The sequence below is a fragment of the Denticeps clupeoides genome, chromosome 8 (assembly GCF_900700375.1).
Source record: "Denticeps clupeoides chromosome 8, fDenClu1.1, whole genome shotgun sequence".
NCBI classification, from domain to species: domain Eukaryota; kingdom Metazoa; phylum Chordata; class Actinopteri; order Clupeiformes; family Denticipitidae; genus Denticeps; species Denticeps clupeoides.
The window spans coordinates 13,552,678-13,573,106 of record NC_041714.1 but is presented as its reverse complement, the minus strand read 5'-3'; the positions used below and the strand labels follow the sequence as shown (position 1 = coordinate 13,573,106).

Sequence of the window (20,429 nt, the reverse complement as noted above, 5' to 3'; positions counted from 1 at the left end):
TCTTACATTTATTTTATGTATTCCGAAGATTTTCTTGCAATAGGTAATATATAATTATTAGTTGTTTTTTTTGGTGGGCCCAAATGTCTGGCCGGTAGTGTAAGAGGACATTGTTGAGAATGGTGCACGTTTCTCATTAACATATCAGGATGAAAGTAGATGCGGGAGAACAGAGGGATCACAGGAGACCATGTGTATGTTTTTTTAAATAAGCAGTAGACATGGTGTTTTGGGGAGATGGTGGCACAGGCAGACCGAGGCCGTCTGCCTCTCTGGCAGCTTCACTTCCTCCCAGCCCTGCTAGTCCAGTGGGCAAAGGAAGAAAGGGAAGGAAGAACGTCTTGCATCACCAAGTCCTTGGCTAACGGAGTGGGCTTTTAATTGAGGGAGAGGCCAGGCACAGACATGTGGATTTTTTCTTCCATGGCCTGGTCCTGCACCTTCAGTGGGATTCTGCCATCTGTCTGATCAGACAGACAGCTGTTTTTCACTGTGTGTATGTGTGCGTGTGTGTGTGTGTGTGTGTGTGCGTCAGGAAACAAGTCCAGGAAGATGGGCAGTCCCATTTCACAGCTTCTCTACCCCAAAAAACAGAATTACAGCAAGTTTAGGAGCTCAATGAGCCCAGTAATTAGAGTTTAATGAGTGATATAAAGCACCTCATGACCTTTTAACTGCATGTGGAGCGATGCAGAAACGCTGCATGACGCCAAACCCAGGGAGGACATATTTTGTCTGACAGAATAAAAGGAGAGTCGCAGAGTTATGCCAGCAGCATATTAATCACTATATTTACATTTAAACCGTAAAAAATCACAAATATTTCTTGAAAAATGTGCAATTTGTTCAAATTGAATCATGATTAACCACAAAAACCTTAAATATGAATACTAAAGCCGGCTAATAATATTTAAAACTATCACAGAGACTTAGGCCATAAGGTTACACTCACGAGTAATAGCTGAAAGTGTCAACTGAGGCCCTTCACATTTGCTTAGAATGTGACACCGAACTGAATTGTGGGTCCATTGATTGCGGTCTTTGAGAAAGCGATTCACTCAGTTCAGTCAATTCCAACTATGCAATTTGCATGCAAACACATTGGCCAATCAGCCTGCTTTATTGCAGGTTATGTGGATATGTTGTCGCAAGCAAGAAACAATGATTCATTGCAGCTCCGCTGCTCCCGCTCTCAAGCATAGACACGATACATACATGTGAGCACATGGGAAAAACAGCATTAATATTATAATTAATTGCAGCATTTAACATACATTTTGACAGAACTTATTAAAACATCCTGCTTCAACAGTCCCTGCAGCAAATATGATGCAGCCAAGTTTAACTTAACACGTACCATCTTTTTCAGGGTCTTAATAAATGCGAGGCCATGAAGAGTCTGAACGTGGTTCTGCATATGAACATGTGCCGCTAATAAAATACACAGTGCAGAGTTTGGGGTCACCTGAGGGCCTTGGATCAGATTTCAGCAGGTACGTCACGCCACAAATTCGGAACAGAACACACCGCAAAACACTTGACCTCCTGCTCAGGATGTGAAACCAGCCAGCAGAAGTGAGGGTGAAAAAAGTGCGCTTTAATGTTTTCTTCATGCATTTCATGTTCTTTTTTTATAGCCTGCTGATGCACAGCACGCGGTGCACACAAATGAAATGAGTCCTCTGCATTTAACCAGTCACCTTCGTGACCAGTGGGCAGCCATGAGCAGTGTGTTAGAGCCTGGGCAGCAGTGTGTGGGGACAGTACTTTGCTCAAGTGGACCTCAGTGGGGTCAACTGCAAGGGTTCTATTGAGACATGTAGTTACTATTAAAGATATTCATGTAATTAATGTCTTAAAGTTACAAATACTTCAGAATTCACCTTGGAAGATTGTTGAATGATAGATTAAATATATTACATATGTTTTTGAATATATGTGATAATCCACCATTCTTCTGCTCCCAATGCCTACAGGGCCCTGAACCCCCAGTCACCATCCGGCCTTGTTGAAAACTAAAGTCTGAATTTCCATCAAACGTGAAACAGTTTGTGAGTTTCCCAAGCTGCAGTTTAATCACCAGACATGGAACAGTCCACAACAGCAACAGACGGAAAGGTGAGTGTTGATATAGGGAACCGTGGAAAAAATCTAATGCCCATAGTTCAAGACAATGAGATGCATTCAGAGATGCATTCAGTTATGTTCAATTAAATTGTTACAATTAAAATACCATAAATAAAAAATAAATGCTTGATTTCTTGGGAAATTATAATCAAAGTAATCAAGTGCATGTGGAGGTGCAAGATAAATTTGCATTTTTACCTTTTAAGTGCAACCTCTGAGCAAAACCTGTATTTATTGTGAATTTGTGAATTTACGGCTCTCTGTCTGCAGGTAATCGTGCCGCCATTTCAAGTCATCCCACCAGCCCATTAGTTTCCAGCATGCAGGTGGGAATAGGAGTCTGGAGTCACACTTCACCCCAGCAGCTGTAAGAGCTGAATGCTGGGAAACGCTAATGCTTTCTATTAGTATAAAAATGACACAGCATCCTGTTCACATCCACTACAATCTTGCCACTTTATTAGAAACACTGTTGGACAGTTAGTGAGCGTTGGATGGAAGGCACACACACTAACCAGCATTGAAATAGCAGAATTACCAACATCCTAGTTCCACATCACTTTCACCCTGTCCTCAAATTCAAATTTTATTTGTCACATACATAGTCATACACGGTATGATATGCAGTGAAATGCTTTTTGCAACTACTACAGACCACAGTATTGCAAATGTTGCACAGTATTGCAAATATTGCAAACATAACCAAATTTTACACTTTTACGTCTTTAAAATAAAATATGTGTAACTGGTAGGGTGAATGTGTGCAAATGAGTTAAAGACAGTGTTTAAAGAAAAGAGCCATAAAAAAAAAAATTAAAAAAAGAGCAGCAAAGTAAAAAGCGCAAAGTGATTTTGTGCAAAAGAGTCTGGAGTGATTGGAGGTGAAAGTGCTGGAGTTCAATGTACTCTTGTTGTCCCTAGTCTGTGGATTTATAGAGACTGTAAGAACAGTGACTAAGCGGCAATCACTTAAAAAAAAAATTATAAATCACACCTGAACAACCAGGAATGAAGAGACCAAAACATGTGTATCAGATATTGGCTATTCCCAGATCGGGTATCTGTAACAGCATGCAGATCTATTAAATTGTAGTTTTTTTATCGGTATCAGATATCGGCTATACCCGGATCGAGTATCTGTAACAGCATGCAAATCTATTAAACTGTAGTTTTTTTATCGGTATCAGATATCGGCTATACCCGGATCGAGTATCTGTAACAGCATGCAAATCTATGAATCTATTAAACTGTAGTTTTTTTATTGGTATCAGATATCGGCTATACCCGGATCGAGTATCTGTAACAGCATGCAAATCTATGAATCTATTAAACTGTAGTTTTTTTATTGGTATCAGATATCGGCTATACCCGGATCGAGTATCTGTAACAGTATGCAGAGCTATTAAACTGTAGGTTTTTACGTGCCTACACTACATCCTGCACTTGTGCACTCCATTATGCACAGGTGTAACTGCCTGTTGTGCTTAGCAATAGCTAACATAGCAAGGAGGGGGACAAAAAAATCATGTCAGCAGTACGCCGGTATTTCAGGCTTTCTGCACAAACATGTTTCATGGCTACTTGCAGTTTCTGCAGGGTAAAAGTTTCAGCAGTACTGCAAAGTGAAACATGACCCACTTACTAAAGCACATCCAGAAGAATAAAGAACACAAGGAGACCATTTAAAGCCGCAATTGTTATATTGTCTTACAAGTGTAAAACTGTATTTAAGTCTGAGCAATTTCAGTCTCTTCCCCAGAGTAAAATAGTTCATTCATTAAATACTAGTATTGGATCGGTACTCAGAGACGGACAGTAACAAATTAATGTAATTTGTTAATTTGCTATTTAAGTAATTGTCTGGTATTAAAATGCTATTTTAAAATGGGGGATTTTAATTATACTAGATACATTTTTTCCCCTAAGTCTACTTTAACGCAAGTACACGACTTGAGTACTTTGTCCACCACTGCACTTGATCATCTGATATCCCTACACAGGTATTGGCATCAGATCTGAGAAATCTTGATCGGTGCATCCCGATCTAAGCATCGCATGTGATCAGCTTCACCATACAGGACAAATACTGAAGCTGTTATCACCAACAAAGGCTGCATTTCCCCTTGGCCCTTCCACTTCATTACTCAGAACATTGGATTTCTTTGTATGTGTGATTGCTTGGGTTGTTGCCGACATCATGTCAGCAGCTCGAATTCTGACTCATTAAATACTAAAAGATAAGTTATTCTTCACACCAAATCAGCGTTCTGTTTCTTTTTTTAAAAAAAGATAAAATGATGCACTCAGCAGTGGCTGCTTGGTCGAGTCACGTACAGCTCTTGAACAGCAGGGGGCGCGCATGCCCGACAAAAATCCTCAGCAGGCACCCTACACACCCACAACACCCAGGCTTGACATCTCACCAGTCAGATACAGGCCGCGCGGCCATCGGAGTGAGAAAACAGGATTGCTTACCAGCGTTCACGATGGCGTCCACTTCCAGGGTTGTAATGTCACCTTTGTAGAGGGACACTTTATCGCACAGACAGATGGGCGCGACCTCTTCATGTTTACCTGGGGAGCACAACATTGCAGAGCTTGTTTCGTGGCACATTTCACTTAAGAACACCCCCCCACCCCACCCCATGGTACTGTGCTTATTGTCTGTGTCTCTGCTTTTTAAAATAAAGTTTCTGCAGGCAGCCCTGAAATTCACATGCCTGGTGTTTTATGAACAAGCTGAACAGGGAACACGGAACTGGCAGTCCTCCTTGTGCACATGGCACATGAGCGAGCAGAATTCCAGAAGGCCAGTAAATGTCCACATGGTCCAGTTAAATGCCGGCGTTGCCAAAAGATATTTTAACCCGGGGCCGCATACAGGACAGGCGTGCAATGTAAAGGTTAATCGTTCTGGGCCGGGGGATTCGGCCAGCATTGGATTTAACGTGCAGCTTCACATCTCCGTGCTGTTGAGCAGCAGGCAGGCTGGCACCGGATACGAGACATTTGGTGAGAATTCACCAAATGTTCTAATCCATGATGATGACGACCATGATGACCAAGCCTACCTTCTTAACAGAAAAGAAAGTGACATTTCAATTTCATTCTAATGCTTTTATTTAAAGCCTTAAGCCTGCATCATCTCAACAGGACACTCTGGTGGACTTCAGACAGGAGCAAAACTACCAGCATGGCACACACAGATCACAGTGGACGTGTCAGGAGTGTGGATGGGTGGTGAGTCTCCCGCTGACAGGGGTTAAAGCCGGAAATGCATCAGAAATTGTAACCATTGTCGTGGTGCAGAGGGAAAGCACGGCCAAGTAACATTGAGTGTTTCTACATTTCTGCCCCGGAGCATAAAGTTGTGCAACAGGATGGCATTCAGTCTGAGCACCTTCCTCTAAGCACACTGGGGAAAGGGTGGCGTGACTGCTGAAGAAAGTGTGAAGGTGTGATTAAATACCAGACGGATGTTAATAGCGCCGGCCATTAAAGCAAATGGCCCGTGCGTGGGGCAACAGCCTGATTACAGACAGATTGATTAGGACGGTGGAAGAGGGGACGGCGTTTAGCATAAGAAGTGATGAAAAGCCAGGATGAAACATTAGGTATTTAAACAGTGTCATTATTGAGAACTAGAGTGCTGTGAAGCCCCTTTCCTGACTCTGTATTTGCATGTTTGTCACACCTAAACGTTTCAGACGGAAAATATTAGACTAAGACAACCCAAGTAAAATAGTAGAATGCAGTTTGGAATGCAGTTTTTTGTATTACGGGATTGTTACAATCGTCACAATTGTTAATCATGAATTACCTGTGGTTAATCGCATTTTTTGCAATTTCAATTTCTTCCAGACCTGTTGAATCAAAAGTTTTCTTAAATAGAACGTGTCAGAGAAACTGAATTAGGCCAAAAGATCCCTGAAAAAAGACATTATGCTGCATTCTACAAAGCCATTTCCAATATTTTATACTTCAGCAAACCACAGTGAGAGCAATTATCCACAACCGGGGTGAACCTTCCCACCAGTGGTCGACCTACAGAAATTACCCTAGGAGCGCAGCAACAACTCATCCAAGAGGTCACAAAAGAACCAAGAAAAGCATGTATTCTGATGAGCAGAATATCATTTTGTTGTATTGTGTCTTATGACTATAAAGGCACCGTAACACCTACATGCCTCGGTTGAGATCCATGTTCATGACTCTACGATTAGAAAGAAACTGGGCAAAAATGGCAGAGCCCCCAAAATTGGAAAAAGCATTTGGATTGGGGAAAAAAAAAAAAACAAAAGCTGAACTAGATCTAGTGTAAAAGTATTTCAGAAAAAGCGCATGGTGGTGGTAAATTCACACGTGCTCTGACTACACCAGTCATGCAATATTAATAGTAATTTTGCATTGAACATTGTGTAATTCCTGACTCCTTATTGTATTTTTTCTACATTCATGTCTGCACTGAAAGAGTTGCTTTTAATTTCACTGTACATGTTTATAGTGACATTAAAAGGCATTCTATTCTCCAGGACCTGGACCACTTGCTGTGCTTGAAGAAAACATGAAAAATCCTGAGAACATCAAGAGAGGCCTCAAGCTATTGCAGCGTAATCAGAAGGTTGCCAGTACCGTCCCCGCCCGCCTGTCATGGCTGCCCAATGCTCACTAAGGGTGATGATTAAAAGCAGAGGTCACATTTCGTTGTCACCGTGTGCATTCCGCAGGTTTTTGTGGCATGGCCTTTAAAACTTCCTTGTGCTTGGAATTGTGAAGAGTGGACCAAAATTAGTCCACAACGATGTGAAAGACTGCAGATGTTGCTATATGAAATTGGGAAGGGTGGGGGCAAAAACTTTTTCAAAACCCTTTTCATTCAAGACTTTTTATTGTCATTGTACAGTTACCTGGGAAAATGAAATTAGCTGGCAAGACCACAAAGATGCAAGAAAACAAGTTACAATTCCAAATGGACTAGGCCTATCGATGGACTTACCAACATTCTTCTCATGCTTTCTCCATGTGGGGATCTCGTCCAGCGTCAGGTACCTGCTCCGATACTCTTTGCGCCGCTCCTCCAGTCCGAGTTTCAGCAGGCGCTCTGTGTGCATGTGGAAACATGGATTAAGGATGCTCCATTAGAAGAGTTTAAATATATAGTTGTAATTTCATTTAAGCACAGAATTAACCTTCATTTCTACATTGGGTGGTGGGTCCTCGTCATTTATGGGGCCCTTTTCCAGAGCACTTATACTGATTGCATCCTTACAATGACCAATTCAGGGACGTTGAGGGTTAAGAGTCTTCCTCGGGGTACTACCACAATGGCAGTAAGTGGGGTTGAACTTGTGGTCTTCTGGTTCATAGGTGTGTGTTTTACCCACTAAGCTACTACCACCTTCATGAAACATGTTGTTACATAGTAATTAATAAAAGACTATTTTATGAGCGGTACGTGAAGGCCTAAAATGGCCTTCTCCTCTTCTGCGAGGAGGCTCTTAAAGTCCCTGTCTGTGATTATTCTTAAAATAATCCTGTGGCTAAGTGACGTTGTAGACATCCTTATGCCAACCTGCTCGCAAAGCCGCCTTTCTACAGCGTGCACTTGAAGAGCTCCATCGTCTCCGGAACTAAATGTTTCAGAGCCCGAGCCCTGGTCCCTTCACACACACATTTCAAATGGATCTCCCTGGAAATGATCATAAGAAAGCTCTGCACACTGCACTCTGAGTCCCACACAAGAATCCACGACTTTGTGGCATCGTTATGGAGCGACAAGCTGTGGAGAGCGGTGTGGCGCTGAGGACCAGGTCCAGGAGGGACCTAACACCCCCCCTCCCAACTCGGTCATCGCATCACGACTCGGGGTGCGGTGACCTCTAACCCCAGGCGTCAGCGGGGTGAACAGCAAAACTGGGTGGTGGTAGCCTAGTGGGTAACACACTCGCCTATGAACCAGAAGACCCAGGTTCAAATCCCACTTACTACCATTGTGTCCCTGAGCAAGACACTTAACCCTAAGTTGCTCCAAGGGGGGACTGTCCCTGTAACTACTGATCATAAGTCGCTCTGGATAAGGGCGTCTGGTAAATCCTGGGAATGTAAAATATAAAAAAAAACTGTCACAAAGTCCGTGGAGAAGCCAGGAGCTCCAGCGGGCGCCCTGCTGCGAGGATGGGAGCGCATTTCTACGCCGCGGCGTCAGCCAATCACGACGCAGACAAGTGTTGGTTAAAGATAACGAGACGCCCACGCGGAGCCACTCTGTTTTCTCTTCTGATTCTGGGTTTGTTTGGGTTCTTAATTTTTTTTTTTGGACCCGGCCGGCTGTCTGGCTGAGACGCGTTTCGCCGCAACGGACAGTCGCCCGGGCTGAGCGCGTCCCTGCCCGCCGCTTACCTTTCTCCGTCTTCCAGTCCTTTTTCTTCTTGCTCATGCTGCCGGGCTGCGTGGGCTTCGAGAGGCTGCTTTTTGAGTTTGACAACCCCAGGCTCACAGCGAGTGTGCTCGGCAACCCGAGAGAAAGTGAAACGGATTCCCGTGGACGCGGCGCCTCACCTGAGAAGCTGTCAAAATATAGTGGGAGCCGAACCCCCCTCACAGCGGGCGCAACCTAATATGCTGGACCCGGGCTATGACGACAATTGGCTGTAAAAGACACGGAAGCCGGGTTCCCATTGGTCAAATTGACTTAGCGTTCGGTGGAGGGGCGGGCCCACAGGAACGTGGGTAGGTTGAGCCGAGCGGCTCCCTTCGTCTGAAAGCGTGAAATGTGGTAGGATAGCAATGCTGGGTAGTACGGAGGCGTGCAGATCGTAGAATAAACAGTTAAGAATATTTTTTTGTAACTGATATTAAAGGCAATTGTATGCACCAGACGGCTCACTGGCACCATTTAATGCAAATTAAAAAAGACAAATTTCCAGCACAGTAAACAGTGTCTGCTTCGGGTTAGTGTTCCCACGTAGATTTTACCGAATGCAAATGACTACGAAATTGCCGTATTATGGCACAGTTTCGTTCAGTTAACCCGTGGTATAAGTGGGGAAATTAAAAGCCTCGGTCACGCAGAAGAAACTTCCAACGTTGTTGCCCCTATGATCCTGTAGAGGGCAGTATCGGCCCGCGTATGCCATTCGACAAATAGTGAGTTTCTTTTAACGAACGACCGCAAAATTCGACATAAAACAATCAAATCGACATTAATTGTACTACTAGGTAGAGAAAAAATGAGAGACTATGCACTTTCGGAAAAGTTCGGGGTTTTCTTCCTGCCTTTCAAAATGTCATAATAAAAGTCATGATGCTGTTTAAGAAGTTTAAAAGTAAACGTCTGAGACTATAATATGATGTATTTTTATGAATTTGATTTTTTTTTTGTTTTTTGTTTTTTTTCGCATTCCGTGACGGTTAGATAGATTTAAAACTCGCGTTGCCTAACCTTTAGAAGGACTTTTATTTTGATATAAAAAAGTTGTGGGAAAGAAAGGCATATTAAAAAAACGTTAAAGTCTACAAAGTGCGTGGAATTAAGAACTTATTGCGTGTAGGTTTAAACACAATGAACTCTCATGTGGAATGACTGAATAGTGTAAATGAACTTTAAAAAATACGAACTGAAATTGAACTTCCGCCTTCCCATGATGCTTCACCAGAGGGAGATTCAAACCGTTGTAGCAGGGATGGACGGGTCGGTGTTGCTCGGAGAGCAGGAGGAACTTGCGCGTCCAATTTTGTTAACCAGCCGCACCGAACGCTTTATTACCGACAGCGATAAGGAGATCGGTGTGGTGGAAAACAACGCGACGCGGACTGCCGCCGGCCGAGTGGAACCGGCGCAGGACCAGGTCCCAGCATCAGACCCTTCAGACCCAGTGTCGCCGAACCGGGTCCCGTGCGAAAGAACCGCGGGCACGGACGACAAAGAAAACTCTGAGTGCGACGCGGAGGCGTTTCGTCCCAAAGGTTTGTTAATGTCACTCACAGCAGAGGTCCAGTTCCATTAGGACTCACGAAAACTGACTGGTGTCTTTAAAACACGTTTCAACTGATTATAATGAACGCCGGCGGTATGCATGATAATCATAACTTTGTTGAAAAATGAAAACATTAGAAACTATTTGGATCCTGTTGGTCTATTAGTTTACATAATATAAGTATGCTTGTGTGTGTTTTTTTAAGTAGGGGAACATCTGAATTGGATTGTTATTATAAGTGGGGTTTTTTTTGTTTTTGTCGAGCAGTGGATCCAGCGCACAGTATGAAGACATTGCACGCCAGCATGCACCTCCAGAGGCAGGCTTCTGACGAGGAGAAAGAGCTCGTTCACAGAGCCAAGGAGGAGTGCATGGTGGACGTGGTCTTCCCAGGACGTGTCACGAAAGAGGGCTGTTGCAGATTTGTCTGCGAAATACTCAAGTGCGTCCTGTATCAGCGGCAGCAGCTCCCCATGACCTACGATCAGCTGGTCTACCACCAGAAGCAGCAGCAAGCGTCTTCACAGGTGAGGACTGTAAAATGAAACCTACCGCGAGTCCAACTGTGCGCTTCCTCAGTGCGTCTGTTAATTATGCGTAGAACATGAAATGCTTTGGACTCATCAGGCACCTAAGCATGCAGATGACTCCTACAAACATTTGGAAAAAGAATGGGTCACTCTCAGGAGCCTGGTGAATCCGCAGTGGTGCCGTGATAAGATGCCATCAGTGTAAAGTTTAGGGGTGTAACTTCTATAATAAATATCAATATCACGGTTACTGAACCGTTTTCCAGCAGAACCGAAGCTGTTGTAGCTGCCTAGTGTGAGCCAACATATTAAAGCTCCCCGATCATGAAAATATGACTTTGTGAGATTATTTAACATTAATACGAGTTGCCCTAGCCTTCCTATTGTCCTGCAGTGGCAAAAAAATGGTGATTAGGTGTAAAGCGTGCCTTTGTCATGAAAAACATTTCACTGCACATCATACCGTGTATGACTGTGTATGTGATAAATAAAATTTGAATTTGATTTGAATTTGGTCATTCTGCTTCACTGTTCAGAGAGCGGCAGCTCAAACGGATTGATCTGGAATTCCAGATCAGACCATCTGAGGTCTGCCCGCCCAGAGAATTTCCCACCCCTCCCCTAAAACATTGTCCACCGACCGTTGTGGCTTCCAAATGTGCAAAGTTTTCCAGTTGCTTGGTGAATAGATTTGAAAATGAGCACAAATTTATTTCCATCACACAAGACTCTGGAGAAATAATCGTTTTTTAAATATATTTTTTTTCTGGAAAAACAGACACGACTTCCTGTCTGTGACATTTTATTTCTTGGTGACGCTCCCAATCATTGTGGTTGGTGAATAGTGTTCATGACGTAATTTCCGCAAATGCCCGCTCTCTTCTATAGGCCGTTCTCCTCCCCATCCCGCCTCTCTCCTCCTTATTTAAAGCTACACACAAAGAACCGCCACATCCAGGGCAAATCTCACCGTGTGACTGGCTAAAAGTGTCTGTAATTCTGATATAAAAGCCAAAAAAATCAATTTGTCTGGGGACCTTTAAAACCTATGGATCAAGAAAGGGATTTCATTAAAGTTTGTGTATGTCTAAAATCTGCTCTTCATCAGTAGTCTATTTCAGAAATGGGTGAAAGGGGACAAAGTTTGTCTAAGTCTGTTGACATGATGTCTTGTCCCCATCCAGAGTGAAGAGATTGTGGCGTGGAGGCCGCTGAGAGCAGCTGGCGAATGGGACTGGAGGAAGTGTCACCGGACGCTGCAAGCGGTGGAGGAGGTTCTCACACACTTGGAGATTCTCTTTTCACTCAGCCTGGTGCCACGTGTGCTCCTAATGTTAGGGGGCTCCGTGCTGCTGCCCAAGGAGTTGTACGAGCTGAACATGGAAGACGTGTCCCTTGGCACCGGGGACTGCAGCCTGAGGACCTCTGTGTGCCTGCGGCAGCTCTTCCGCGCTCTGTTTGTAGCGGACATCCTGCCGGATGCACGGCCTGTCCGCCTCATGACCACCACCGTCATGGCTCTTGCTCACCGGGACTGCGGTGTGACCGGCTTCTGCCCCAAAATGAATTTCCGGGTTCCAGTGCGAGTTAAGAAGCAGGTCATACGTCTGAGCTGTGATCGGTCTGTCGCCAGGGCGATGCTGGAACACCCCAGCGACTGGGCAGATTATGTTTGGTTTCAAGCCCCTGTGAACATCAAGGGATTCTGCAAATGATCTAATGCGGATGTGTGCTGGGATTGTGGGATTCTCAGGGAACTGTCTCTCTGTCTACAGTATTTTTAATGAAATGTAATGTAACTCACTGAGTGACATTTTTCTAAAGAGTCACAACATATTTCTATTTTATTGCAACAATGTAATTTCCATATCACACATTTTTTTTTCTATGGTACCTGGTTGTCTCTGAATGTGTTTTATTAAATACACTAGGTAATGTTTTAAAATATATATATATATATATATATAAAATCTTTATTGAGGCTTTATTTTTGAAAGTCCTGATTTGTCAGTCATCGTGTGCCAAGTAAAATCTGCTGGTTCGTGCTGGCACCACTGTCCATGTGTGTTATTGAGTGTAATGGTGTCTTGGATGCGATGTGTGTACCAGCAAACCTTTCTACTTGGGCCTGTACGTGCTCATCTTTACTAGAAACGTTCAGACACAAACACATTCGTACCATAATGCATGACCTTGATGCACATCATCTTAGTAGACCCTGGTGAATGAGAACATTAATGAAGTTCTCAATTCAAAAATGCTATTAGTCCAGGACTAGATGTAATTCCGGAATGGCAAACTTTTCCCCTGTGATTTGGAGAGTGGAGATTAGCTGCCATCTTCTTTCATGCCATCTTCCATCATGGGTCGCCACATGTCTCACTGTCCGAACAATCGACATGGCAAAAGCTTTATGCCAGATGCCATTCCTGACAATCCTCCCCATTTACTCACGATTGGGAGCGTCACCAAGAAATAAAATGTCACATGCATCCATCCCCAGCGTCTGGGGTGGAAATTAGCTGGCAACAGCAATCACGAAATGTTCCAAATCCTATTGTCAGATTACCACAGTTGGGAAGTAAAAAAGGAAAAAAAAATGTATTTATCTTTATCATTTTTAACATGATTAATATCTGCATATTCTTCATACATTTTCAAAACCGGATTATAGTCAATCTGCATTACTGATCATAATTTCTGGCCTGTTTTGCATCGTCTTTTGCAATTGTGCTATTTACTCATATGTTTGCCTGAGCTTCCAATAAAGAATATGGGAAAAAAAAGTTTTCAACCCTTATTTATTGATTTGTATTGTGTTTGTATTAATGTGCACTTTAATGTCTTTAAACTGTGTGTACCTCATGTTTAAATTATGTGGTGCTTTACATACAGACAACAACTTTTAACATTTCTTTTTATCCTTTAAATGATCTAACATGGCAGTTATCTTAATGGAAATTTAATGGAAAGATTTGATAACTCTTCAGGCTAATGTTGAACGATTTGTTATGGATTTTATGGTATTTAACAATGTGCAACGGAATCAAATATGAATCATATAAATGTAGTAGAACGTAACTTGCTTTTGCACATTCATATGATTTGACAAGACATAAGACTCAGCGTTTTTTGCCTTCCACTTTTCTCACAAACTTCACAAAGTCCTCTGCCAGCAGCCTGGGCTCCTCGAATGCAGCGAAGTGTCCACCCCGGGGCATGTAGGAGTAGGAGCGGATGTCCTTGAACCTCCAGCGAGCCCAAGGCAGTGGGCAGTGCATGAGTTCATTGGGGAATGCTGCGTGTCCCATGGGCACAAATATCCCAGTCCTGATGATCAGATGAAAAGTCCATGACTGTACAAGCTGGCAGCTACCGTTATTTTACTTTTTTTTTTTTTTAGGGTAGCGGTAAACATACCTGGCATCCACTCTGTTTTGAGGATTGGTCTTGAAGTTCTCCTTGTAGAAGCGCATTGATGGGATGATGCTGCGTGTAGTCCAGTAAATCATGACGTTGGTCAGGAGGTCATCTAGACTGTACTTTCTGAAGAAGAGAGATTTTTAAAAATATACAAAATATGAAGCAACATATGACACTTGCATGGAGAACATTATAGGCCATACTTCTCTAGATCCCCGTCCTCCAGGTCTCGGTTCTTACGATCAGTCCAGGTGGAGAACTTCTCCAGAATGTATGCAGCGAGTCCAACTGGGGAGTCATTCAAGCCGCACCCTGCAGGAACACTAACACTTAACTCTGTAACCAATTTAAAAAGGTGAAAATCCCTTAAAGTAGTAATTTTACCTGCAGTGTCCGGCTTGGTGCCCTGAATATGCATGTACCCAGACTCCATCAGGAGATCGTACACGTTCTTCTCAAAGTACGGGAACAGACGACGGACATCCTCGCGCGTGAAGCCCACCAGGAAGGGCAGGTATGGCCCAATAATCAAGGAGAGCAGCATGCCGACGCCCCGTTTGGTCACGGCCAACATGTTGAGGTGGAGGCCGCTTACACACCTGAAGCCAAGAACAGGGTCCATTCTGAACAACTGAACTACACATATCAACAATATGATCATTTACACAGATTACCTTCATTTTCAACAGGTTTTATATGGCAAAGGCCACTTATGCTATATGTAAACATCCACATTAAAAGCCTTTTCTAGTTTTTGAGACAATTTTTGAGTTACTGGGGCTTCATTTGGGCCATGTTGGTGGTGATGAGGGAACCCCAGTCTCCTCCCTGAAGGTAGAATTTATTGAATCCCAGACGCTCCATCAGCTTGAGGAAGATCCGTGCGGCATCCAGGGAGCAAAAGCCTAGAAGAAATGTATTGAGAAAGGTTGCATTGTGGTCATAATTTGACTCCCAAAACCTCTTTTTGAGAAGCGTCTCACTCTCACCCTGTTTGTGCGGGGCCTCTGAAAAGCCATAACCTGGGATTGAGGGACAAATGACTTCGAACGCCAGGTCATCCTTTGTGTCGGTGAGCAGAGGGAGGATCTTGTAGAACTCAAAGAAGGAGCCAGGCCATCCATGGACGAGCATAAGAGGCAAGACCTTCTGCCCAGGACGATGGGGTGCCCGGACATGCACGAAATGAACGTCCAGACCTAAAAATTGAGAGTTTAATACAAAAGGTAGCAAGTTATAAGAGAAAGGGACACACACGCAGGGTCAAAATTCAACCTTCACACCTTCAATGTTGGTTTTGAAGTGTGGGTACTCGTTGAGCTTTGCAACCTGCTTCTTCCAGTCAAATTGGTTCCTCCAATAGGAAACCACCTTTTGGAGGTAATTTGAGTTGAAGCCGTACTGAAAGCCACAATCTTCCAGGGGCTCTGTGTAGCGCATCTGATCAATGCGCCTGTGAAGGTCCTTTTCAACCAAACAGACAACATTTCAGCATTGCAATTAATCAAAAATGTAATTCTTCTAGACAAACTACCTTCTCCCTTACATTGATTTCATCCTCGGAGGTCTCCACCTTAAATGGGTAAATTTTGTTGTCGTCCCGAAGAGTCTGCTGCCCGTGACCCCACCATCCATCACCCAGAGGGATGCTCTTTTTGGCTTTTCTCCTCCATACCAAGAAGTAGGTCAGTCCAATCCCTACTGAGGACAGCGCCAGCAGTTGCAGCTTTGGACGGTCCAGTTCCTGTAGAGCTTTCCTTTACAAATCACAAAACCATTTGTAAGCTATCTTTTTTTTACGGACTTAGCTATGACTAAGCACCTTACGGTGACACAACCCCATTTGGGAAACAACAGTCAGCACTTTAGTTCTCTCTTGGTGACCACAATAAGCTTGATTCTGATTCATCTCACCAAAGATCATCTGACAAATGATCTTCTCGGGCCATCATGACATCGGTGTGTCACAACGCAAAGCCCTTTTCCCAGAAAAGCCTTCAGCTGGAAAGTCACAATAGGCCAGTCAATAAACTCAAACCTCTGTTAACCTTTGTCTTAAATCCGTGGAGTCTGCTAAATGAGATTAAGAAAACCTAGGTTCCATAGGAGCATAACAACATAACAAGATAAACTGCAAAGAAAATGTGGCGTGTGTGTGTGTGTGTGAACGGTCACCTCCATGCCTGGTGTAACCCAACTCTTCAACTATATACAGTACAGTCAAAAGTTTGGACACTTTCTCATTCAATGTGTTTTCTTTATTTTCATGACCATTTACGTTGGAAGATTCTCACTGAAGGCATCAAAACTATGAATGAACACATGTGGAGTTATGTACTTAATAAAAAAAAAGGTGAAATAAGTGAAAACATGTTTTATATTCTAGTTTCTTTGCTCTGATTACTGCTTTACACACTCTTGGCATTCTCTCGATGAGCTTCAAGAGGTCGTCACCTGAAATGCTTTTCCAACAGTCTTGAAGGAGTTCCCAGAGGTGTTTAGCACTTGTTGGCCCCTTTGCCTTCAGTCACCTCAGCTCACCAGCTCACCTCAAACCACCTCGACTGGGTTCAGGTTAAGTACATAACTCCACATGTGTTCATTCATAGTTTTGATGCCTTCAGTGAGAATCTACCAATGTAAACTGATTAGGTCGCCCTGAAGCCGAAAAAAATGCTTCAGACGATGGATGATGTTCATCTGAGATGGGACACGTTTTTAAGGAATCGTTGAAAGATAGTAAAATAGGAGAAGGAAAGGGAGGGGGGGTGCTCCCTGGCCACCCGAACCAAGATGGCCGGGTAAATTCCCGCCTCTAACGTTCCTGTAGTTGTCTCGGCGCGACGAACACCGACGAAGGAGAATTCCGCCAGACCCAGATACGGTGCGCAATTCGCACATGCGTAAAGACCGGTTAGGAGGTTTGTTTCTGCAAAACGCAACATGCATCCACCTGACTATCTCCCATTCGTGTCTCAATTATCGAAAGTATCTCATACTGGAAAGAATGAGACACTTTCCAGTATGATACTGGAAGAAAGTAAAAAAAAAAAAAAAAAAAACTCGATGCAGATACTCACTGAATGGCTTCCACTGCCTGCATAGCGACGCGCACGGTACTTTCACTCGTACTTTACTGCTGCGTGTTCGGTGGTGTTTTTTACGGCTGCTCGCCACTGAGTAGGTGTGGACGCTGGAGGTCTAAAGGTCTGCGGTTTTTTTCCGTTGCGTCTCGCTCATGCCAGAATGAAGGACGAACCCTGAACGCGTCCACTTATTTCCAAAGAACAATATTAATAATGTGCCATAATTGTGATTACATTTTATTTTTTGTATATAAAAAAAATATCAATAGAAAAAGTAAAACCCCCGAATCTGTCATTTTCAGTGGTCACGTATTTTATTAGGGGCTCATAAAATAAAATCGATATGTAAATGTAAGATAAATAGAGAGTGTGTCTGAAGGTGATGTAAAGATTTGTGTAATATCACATCATCATTCTCTGTCTTTGAGTGATGTATGCTTTACGAATATTCCTTATCAGCCCCGATGTGGAGACCGAGAGCTTCAGATTTTTTTTATCATAATCACCGTTGAATTGTTGAACTGCGCAATGAACGGATTAAAAATGGCCTCCGGGTAACATATTTTAGAAATGATTTCCGTATACAAAAAAAGTCTAATCACGTCTAATCACTCGGGGTTAAATACTTCCTTTTCCAAAAAAAAGAAAATGAAGAACAGGATTGTTGAGTACGAGCGCATGATTTTTTGTAGGACTTACTGGTTTAGAGAGAGGGGGCGGGCTCTGCGCGCCACGTGATCCGCCGACTCCCCGGAAGTCCCGCCCACCACCGTGCTGTTTATATAAACTGCAGGGCGTTTATCGCGTCGTAGGCTGAGCGCTGAGGTCCTGGATATGTCCGTGTTTTGGAAGCTCGTCGGCCTTGCCGTCGCCGCGGCGTGTGTCGTCGAAGGCGACGTGATGGTCGGAGGTCCGATGGACGTGGACATAAACGACCAGAGTGCGCAGAACGCGCTCAAGTTCGCCGTCGCCCAGCACAACAAGGGCAGCAACGACGTTTTCGTCAGCGCGGTGCAGAATGTGATCGAGGCTCGCAAGCAGGTGCTTCAGGATTAAAATAATTTTGCTGTTGTCATTGTTATTATTGTTTGCGCGGTTTGATGGGCGGCCAGCGTCGCTCCTCCGCACGACGCGCCCTTTTAATCGCGCGCCCCGTTCCCCGCTGACAGGTCGTCGCCGGGATTAAGTACATTTTCGAGGTGCAGATGGCAAGGACCCAGTGCAAGAAGGGTGGGGTGGAGGAGCTCTGCGAATTCCACGAGGACCCCGCACTCGCCAAGGTCAGAACTCCTTCTGATCGGTCGTGCTTTGTAGATGTGTTTTTCTCTCCTGGAATCCGAGTTCTTTGTTTTCTCTCTTGCTGGGTGTGTTAAATGTCACCCTCTCCTGTCTTTCGTTTTTCCTTCAGCCCTTCACCTGCACATTCGAGGTGTGGAGCAGGCCCTGGATGAACTCCATCGTACTGTTGAAGAACACTTGTGCGAATTAGGTGGCGAGAAGCAGACGTACATTCATAAAAACACACACATGTCCACAATAAGTATAGAAAAGTGGGCCTTTCCCCCAAATGGGCTTTAACGTTCGACGAAATAGTGCTTATTAACACTACGCACCATTGCTTGGCATTTAAATGTGTGGATTTTACCTTTGTGGTTTTAGCAGAACCTGATCAATGATATGTGACCTGCTGTTTTAAAAGGAAATGCTTCATTTAACTTGAGTTTAATTTGATTAAAGCTCCTTTAATATAAAAGGTTTCAGGGTGTCTTGTCACACATACATATTAGGGGTGGGACAAGAAAACATTATGGGAATATCAGGGCTTGATATTGAATATTTTAAATGCTTAAAATCTGTGTGAGGAAATTTATGGTCATAAAATGTCATTGGAACCTTCAAAAGAATCCTTAAAATAAATTGGTATATAGATCCAATAGTACGAACTGGAAACCTCCTCATGTAGCACACATTTATAGGTTTGCATGTATAAATATATATAATCTATATGGCACTCTGATTGTTTTTTTTTGTCACTCCGAATGGGGCGGGGTCTTGTAAGTAGCAGTGGACTCTTCAGCCACTATGTGGCACTGTTGCCGCTCCAGGAACCATCTTTGTTTACTGCAGCTGCACTTCCTTCCCATGAGTTCAGTCACGCAGAAGATCTCTGTTTAGTTGCCTGGAATTCTGTGGTTTTATTTTCTATCACGCTTTGACACCCATGTCTCACATGCATGGGTATTCGAGCTTCTGCAGGGCATCAGCAGATGAAGACCAAACTGTCTGGTGGAAGTAGGTCCAAATCAGAACGTCCTTATTTTCATGAAGCCATGACGTGTGTAGAGAGGCGATATAATATTGTTCTCCATCTGTAGACTTCATTCATTGGTTTACAGAGTTGGGACAGACCAACCCCCAGTTCTTGTAGCACATCTTTAGATATCAACATGAAGTTATTACCACTTTATTATTTGTGTGTTTTACACTTTTAGACAGTTCCTTCCTGTGCCATTTCTGTTGTGAGGATTAATTAGTTTTAATACTGACTAAAACCTTTGCACGGTACTGTATGTAAATGCACTGGCCTATACACTTCATCTGAACATCTCAGCAAGGAAGAAACCTTGAGAGGAACCATTGCTCAGAAAGAGGAACCCAACCTCCTCTGGTCACCCCTGGGTTCTTTGTGTCTGGCCACAGTCCTAGTGTGAGCTAAATCCAGGAATTGCCAGTTTTGCATTTTGCTGTGGAAGTCTATTGATGTACGAGAGGTCAGAGATTCAGGCAGGTATCAGCAGATGGCTTATAAAGACCAAGCAGATGAAAGAAAGGAAATTCAGAGAGGCCAATGATGTCACATGTTCAAATTGTTTATCCTCACTAATGTATTTGCATATCACATGCATGAGTTGTGGAAAGCCCATACATTCACCAAGTACATACAGTAATAACCCATAACATTATGACCACCTAATGTTGAGTAGGACCCCTTTTGCCACCAAAACAGCCCTGACCTGTTTCAGCATGGACTCCACTGGATTAATGGAGACATCTCCTTGCTCCAAGCATGTAAGATGTTAAGTGGGACTGTGGCCGCTTGTCTGCTTTCAGCCTGCTATCTTCATGCTGCAAAAGAAACATTCCTCACCAGACAAGGACACCATCTTCCAGCACTTCACAGTACAGTCCTGATGTCCATCGTAGGAGCTTCAGCTGGTGGAAGAATGGTTGAGCTATCAAAATCTGGCCTGAAAGTTTAATTCTTGCTCATCTTACTTATCTTCTCA

General features: G+C 43.6%; 4 protein-coding genes across 6 annotated transcripts in view; 2 read left to right on the top strand and 2 right to left on the bottom strand.

The window, feature by feature from the left end:
* Nucleotides 1–8,744, bottom strand: part of LOC114795229 (ADP-ribose glycohydrolase MACROD2-like) — a 46,564-nt gene extending 37,820 nt beyond the window's left edge. For both annotated transcript variants that reach the window (XM_028988176.1, XM_028988175.1), the window contains exons 1-3: nt 8,527–8,744; nt 7,124–7,228; nt 4,603–4,701 (exon numbers count right to left, since the gene is read on the bottom strand). In XM_028988176.1, coding sequence (XP_028844009.1) covers nt 4,603–4,701; nt 7,124–7,228; nt 8,527–8,563 — 241 coding nt within the window. In that variant the 5' untranslated portion in view covers nt 8,564–8,744. The remainder of the gene's footprint in view (nt 1–4,602; nt 4,702–7,123; nt 7,229–8,526) is intronic.
* Nucleotides 8,745–9,231: 487 nt separating this feature from the next.
* On the top strand, nt 9,232–12,502 carry LOC114795222 (MAD2L1-binding protein-like). Of its 2 annotated transcripts, XM_028988167.1 has the most exons (4): nt 9,232–9,273; nt 9,899–10,092; nt 10,371–10,630; nt 11,818–12,502. In XM_028988167.1, the coding sequence occupies exons 1-4, from the start codon at nt 9,257–9,259 to the stop codon at nt 12,346–12,348; spliced, it is 1,002 nt and encodes a 333-aa protein (XP_028844000.1). In that variant the 5' UTR covers nt 9,232–9,256; the 3' UTR covers nt 12,349–12,502. The 2 variants fall into 2 exon arrangements, with proteins under 2 accessions (XP_028844000.1, XP_028843999.1); XM_028988166.1 differs by lacking the exon at nt 9,232–9,273 and having other exon boundaries at nt 9,795–10,092.
* A 913-nt stretch (nt 12,503–13,415) lies between these two features.
* On the bottom strand, nt 13,416–17,285 carry LOC114795218 (epoxide hydrolase 1-like). Its single transcript, XM_028988160.1, has 9 exons — nt 17,137–17,285; nt 15,603–15,813; nt 15,340–15,520; nt 15,046–15,255; nt 14,832–14,961; nt 14,441–14,655; nt 14,260–14,368; nt 14,054–14,179; nt 13,416–13,963 (listed from the first exon to the last, which is right to left on the bottom strand). Exons 1-9 carry the CDS (start codon nt 17,157–17,159, stop codon nt 13,756–13,758), a joined length of 1,413 nt encoding a protein of 470 aa, XP_028843993.1. The 5' UTR covers nt 17,160–17,285; the 3' UTR covers nt 13,416–13,755.
* Nucleotides 17,286–17,917: 632 nt separating this feature from the next.
* Nucleotides 17,918–18,899, top strand: LOC114795227 (cystatin-like). Its single transcript, XM_028988173.1, has 3 exons — nt 17,918–18,183; nt 18,312–18,422; nt 18,551–18,899. The coding sequence occupies exons 1-3, from the start codon at nt 17,977–17,979 to the stop codon at nt 18,629–18,631; spliced, it is 399 nt and encodes a 132-aa protein (XP_028844006.1). The 5' UTR covers nt 17,918–17,976; the 3' UTR covers nt 18,632–18,899.
* The last annotated feature ends 1,530 nt before the right edge of the window (nt 18,900–20,429 follow it).

What these genes read in the sequence shown, in the direction of transcription:
- LOC114795222 (XM_028988166.1), top strand. Translation starts at nt 9,810, where the DNA reads ATGGACGGGTCGGTGTTGCTCGGAGAGCAGGAGGAACTTGCGCGTCCA. An exon ending in GGAGGCGTTTCGTCCCAAAG is followed by an intron (nt 10,093 to 10,370) that starts GTTTGTTAATGT and finishes TTTGTCGAGCAG; the next exon opens with TGGATCCAGCGCACAGTATG. An exon ending in AGCAGCAAGCGTCTTCACAG is followed by an intron (nt 10,631 to 11,817) that starts GTGAGGACTGTA and finishes GTCCCCATCCAG; the next exon opens with AGTGAAGAGATTGTGGCGTG.
- LOC114795218 (XM_028988160.1), bottom strand. Translation starts at nt 17,159, where the DNA reads ATGCAGGCAGTGGAAGCCATTCA. An exon ending in CAGGCAGTGGAAGCCATTCA is followed by an intron (nt 15,814 to 17,136) that starts GTGAGTATCTGC and finishes TGATTTGTAAAG; the next exon opens with GAAAGCTCTACAGGAACTGG. An exon ending in CTTCAAAACCAACATTGAAG is followed by an intron (nt 15,256 to 15,339) that starts GTGTGAAGGTTG and finishes CTCAATTTTTAG; the next exon opens with GTCTGGACGTTCATTTCGTG.
- LOC114795227 (XM_028988173.1), top strand. Translation starts at nt 17,977, where the DNA reads ATGTCCGTGTTTTGGAAGCTCGTCGGCCTTGCCGTCGCCGCGGCGTGT. An exon ending in TGATCGAGGCTCGCAAGCAG is followed by an intron (nt 18,184 to 18,311) that starts GTGCTTCAGGAT and finishes CCCCGCTGACAG; the next exon opens with GTCGTCGCCGGGATTAAGTA. An exon ending in AGGACCCCGCACTCGCCAAG is followed by an intron (nt 18,423 to 18,550) that starts GTCAGAACTCCT and finishes TTTTTCCTTCAG; the next exon opens with CCCTTCACCTGCACATTCGA.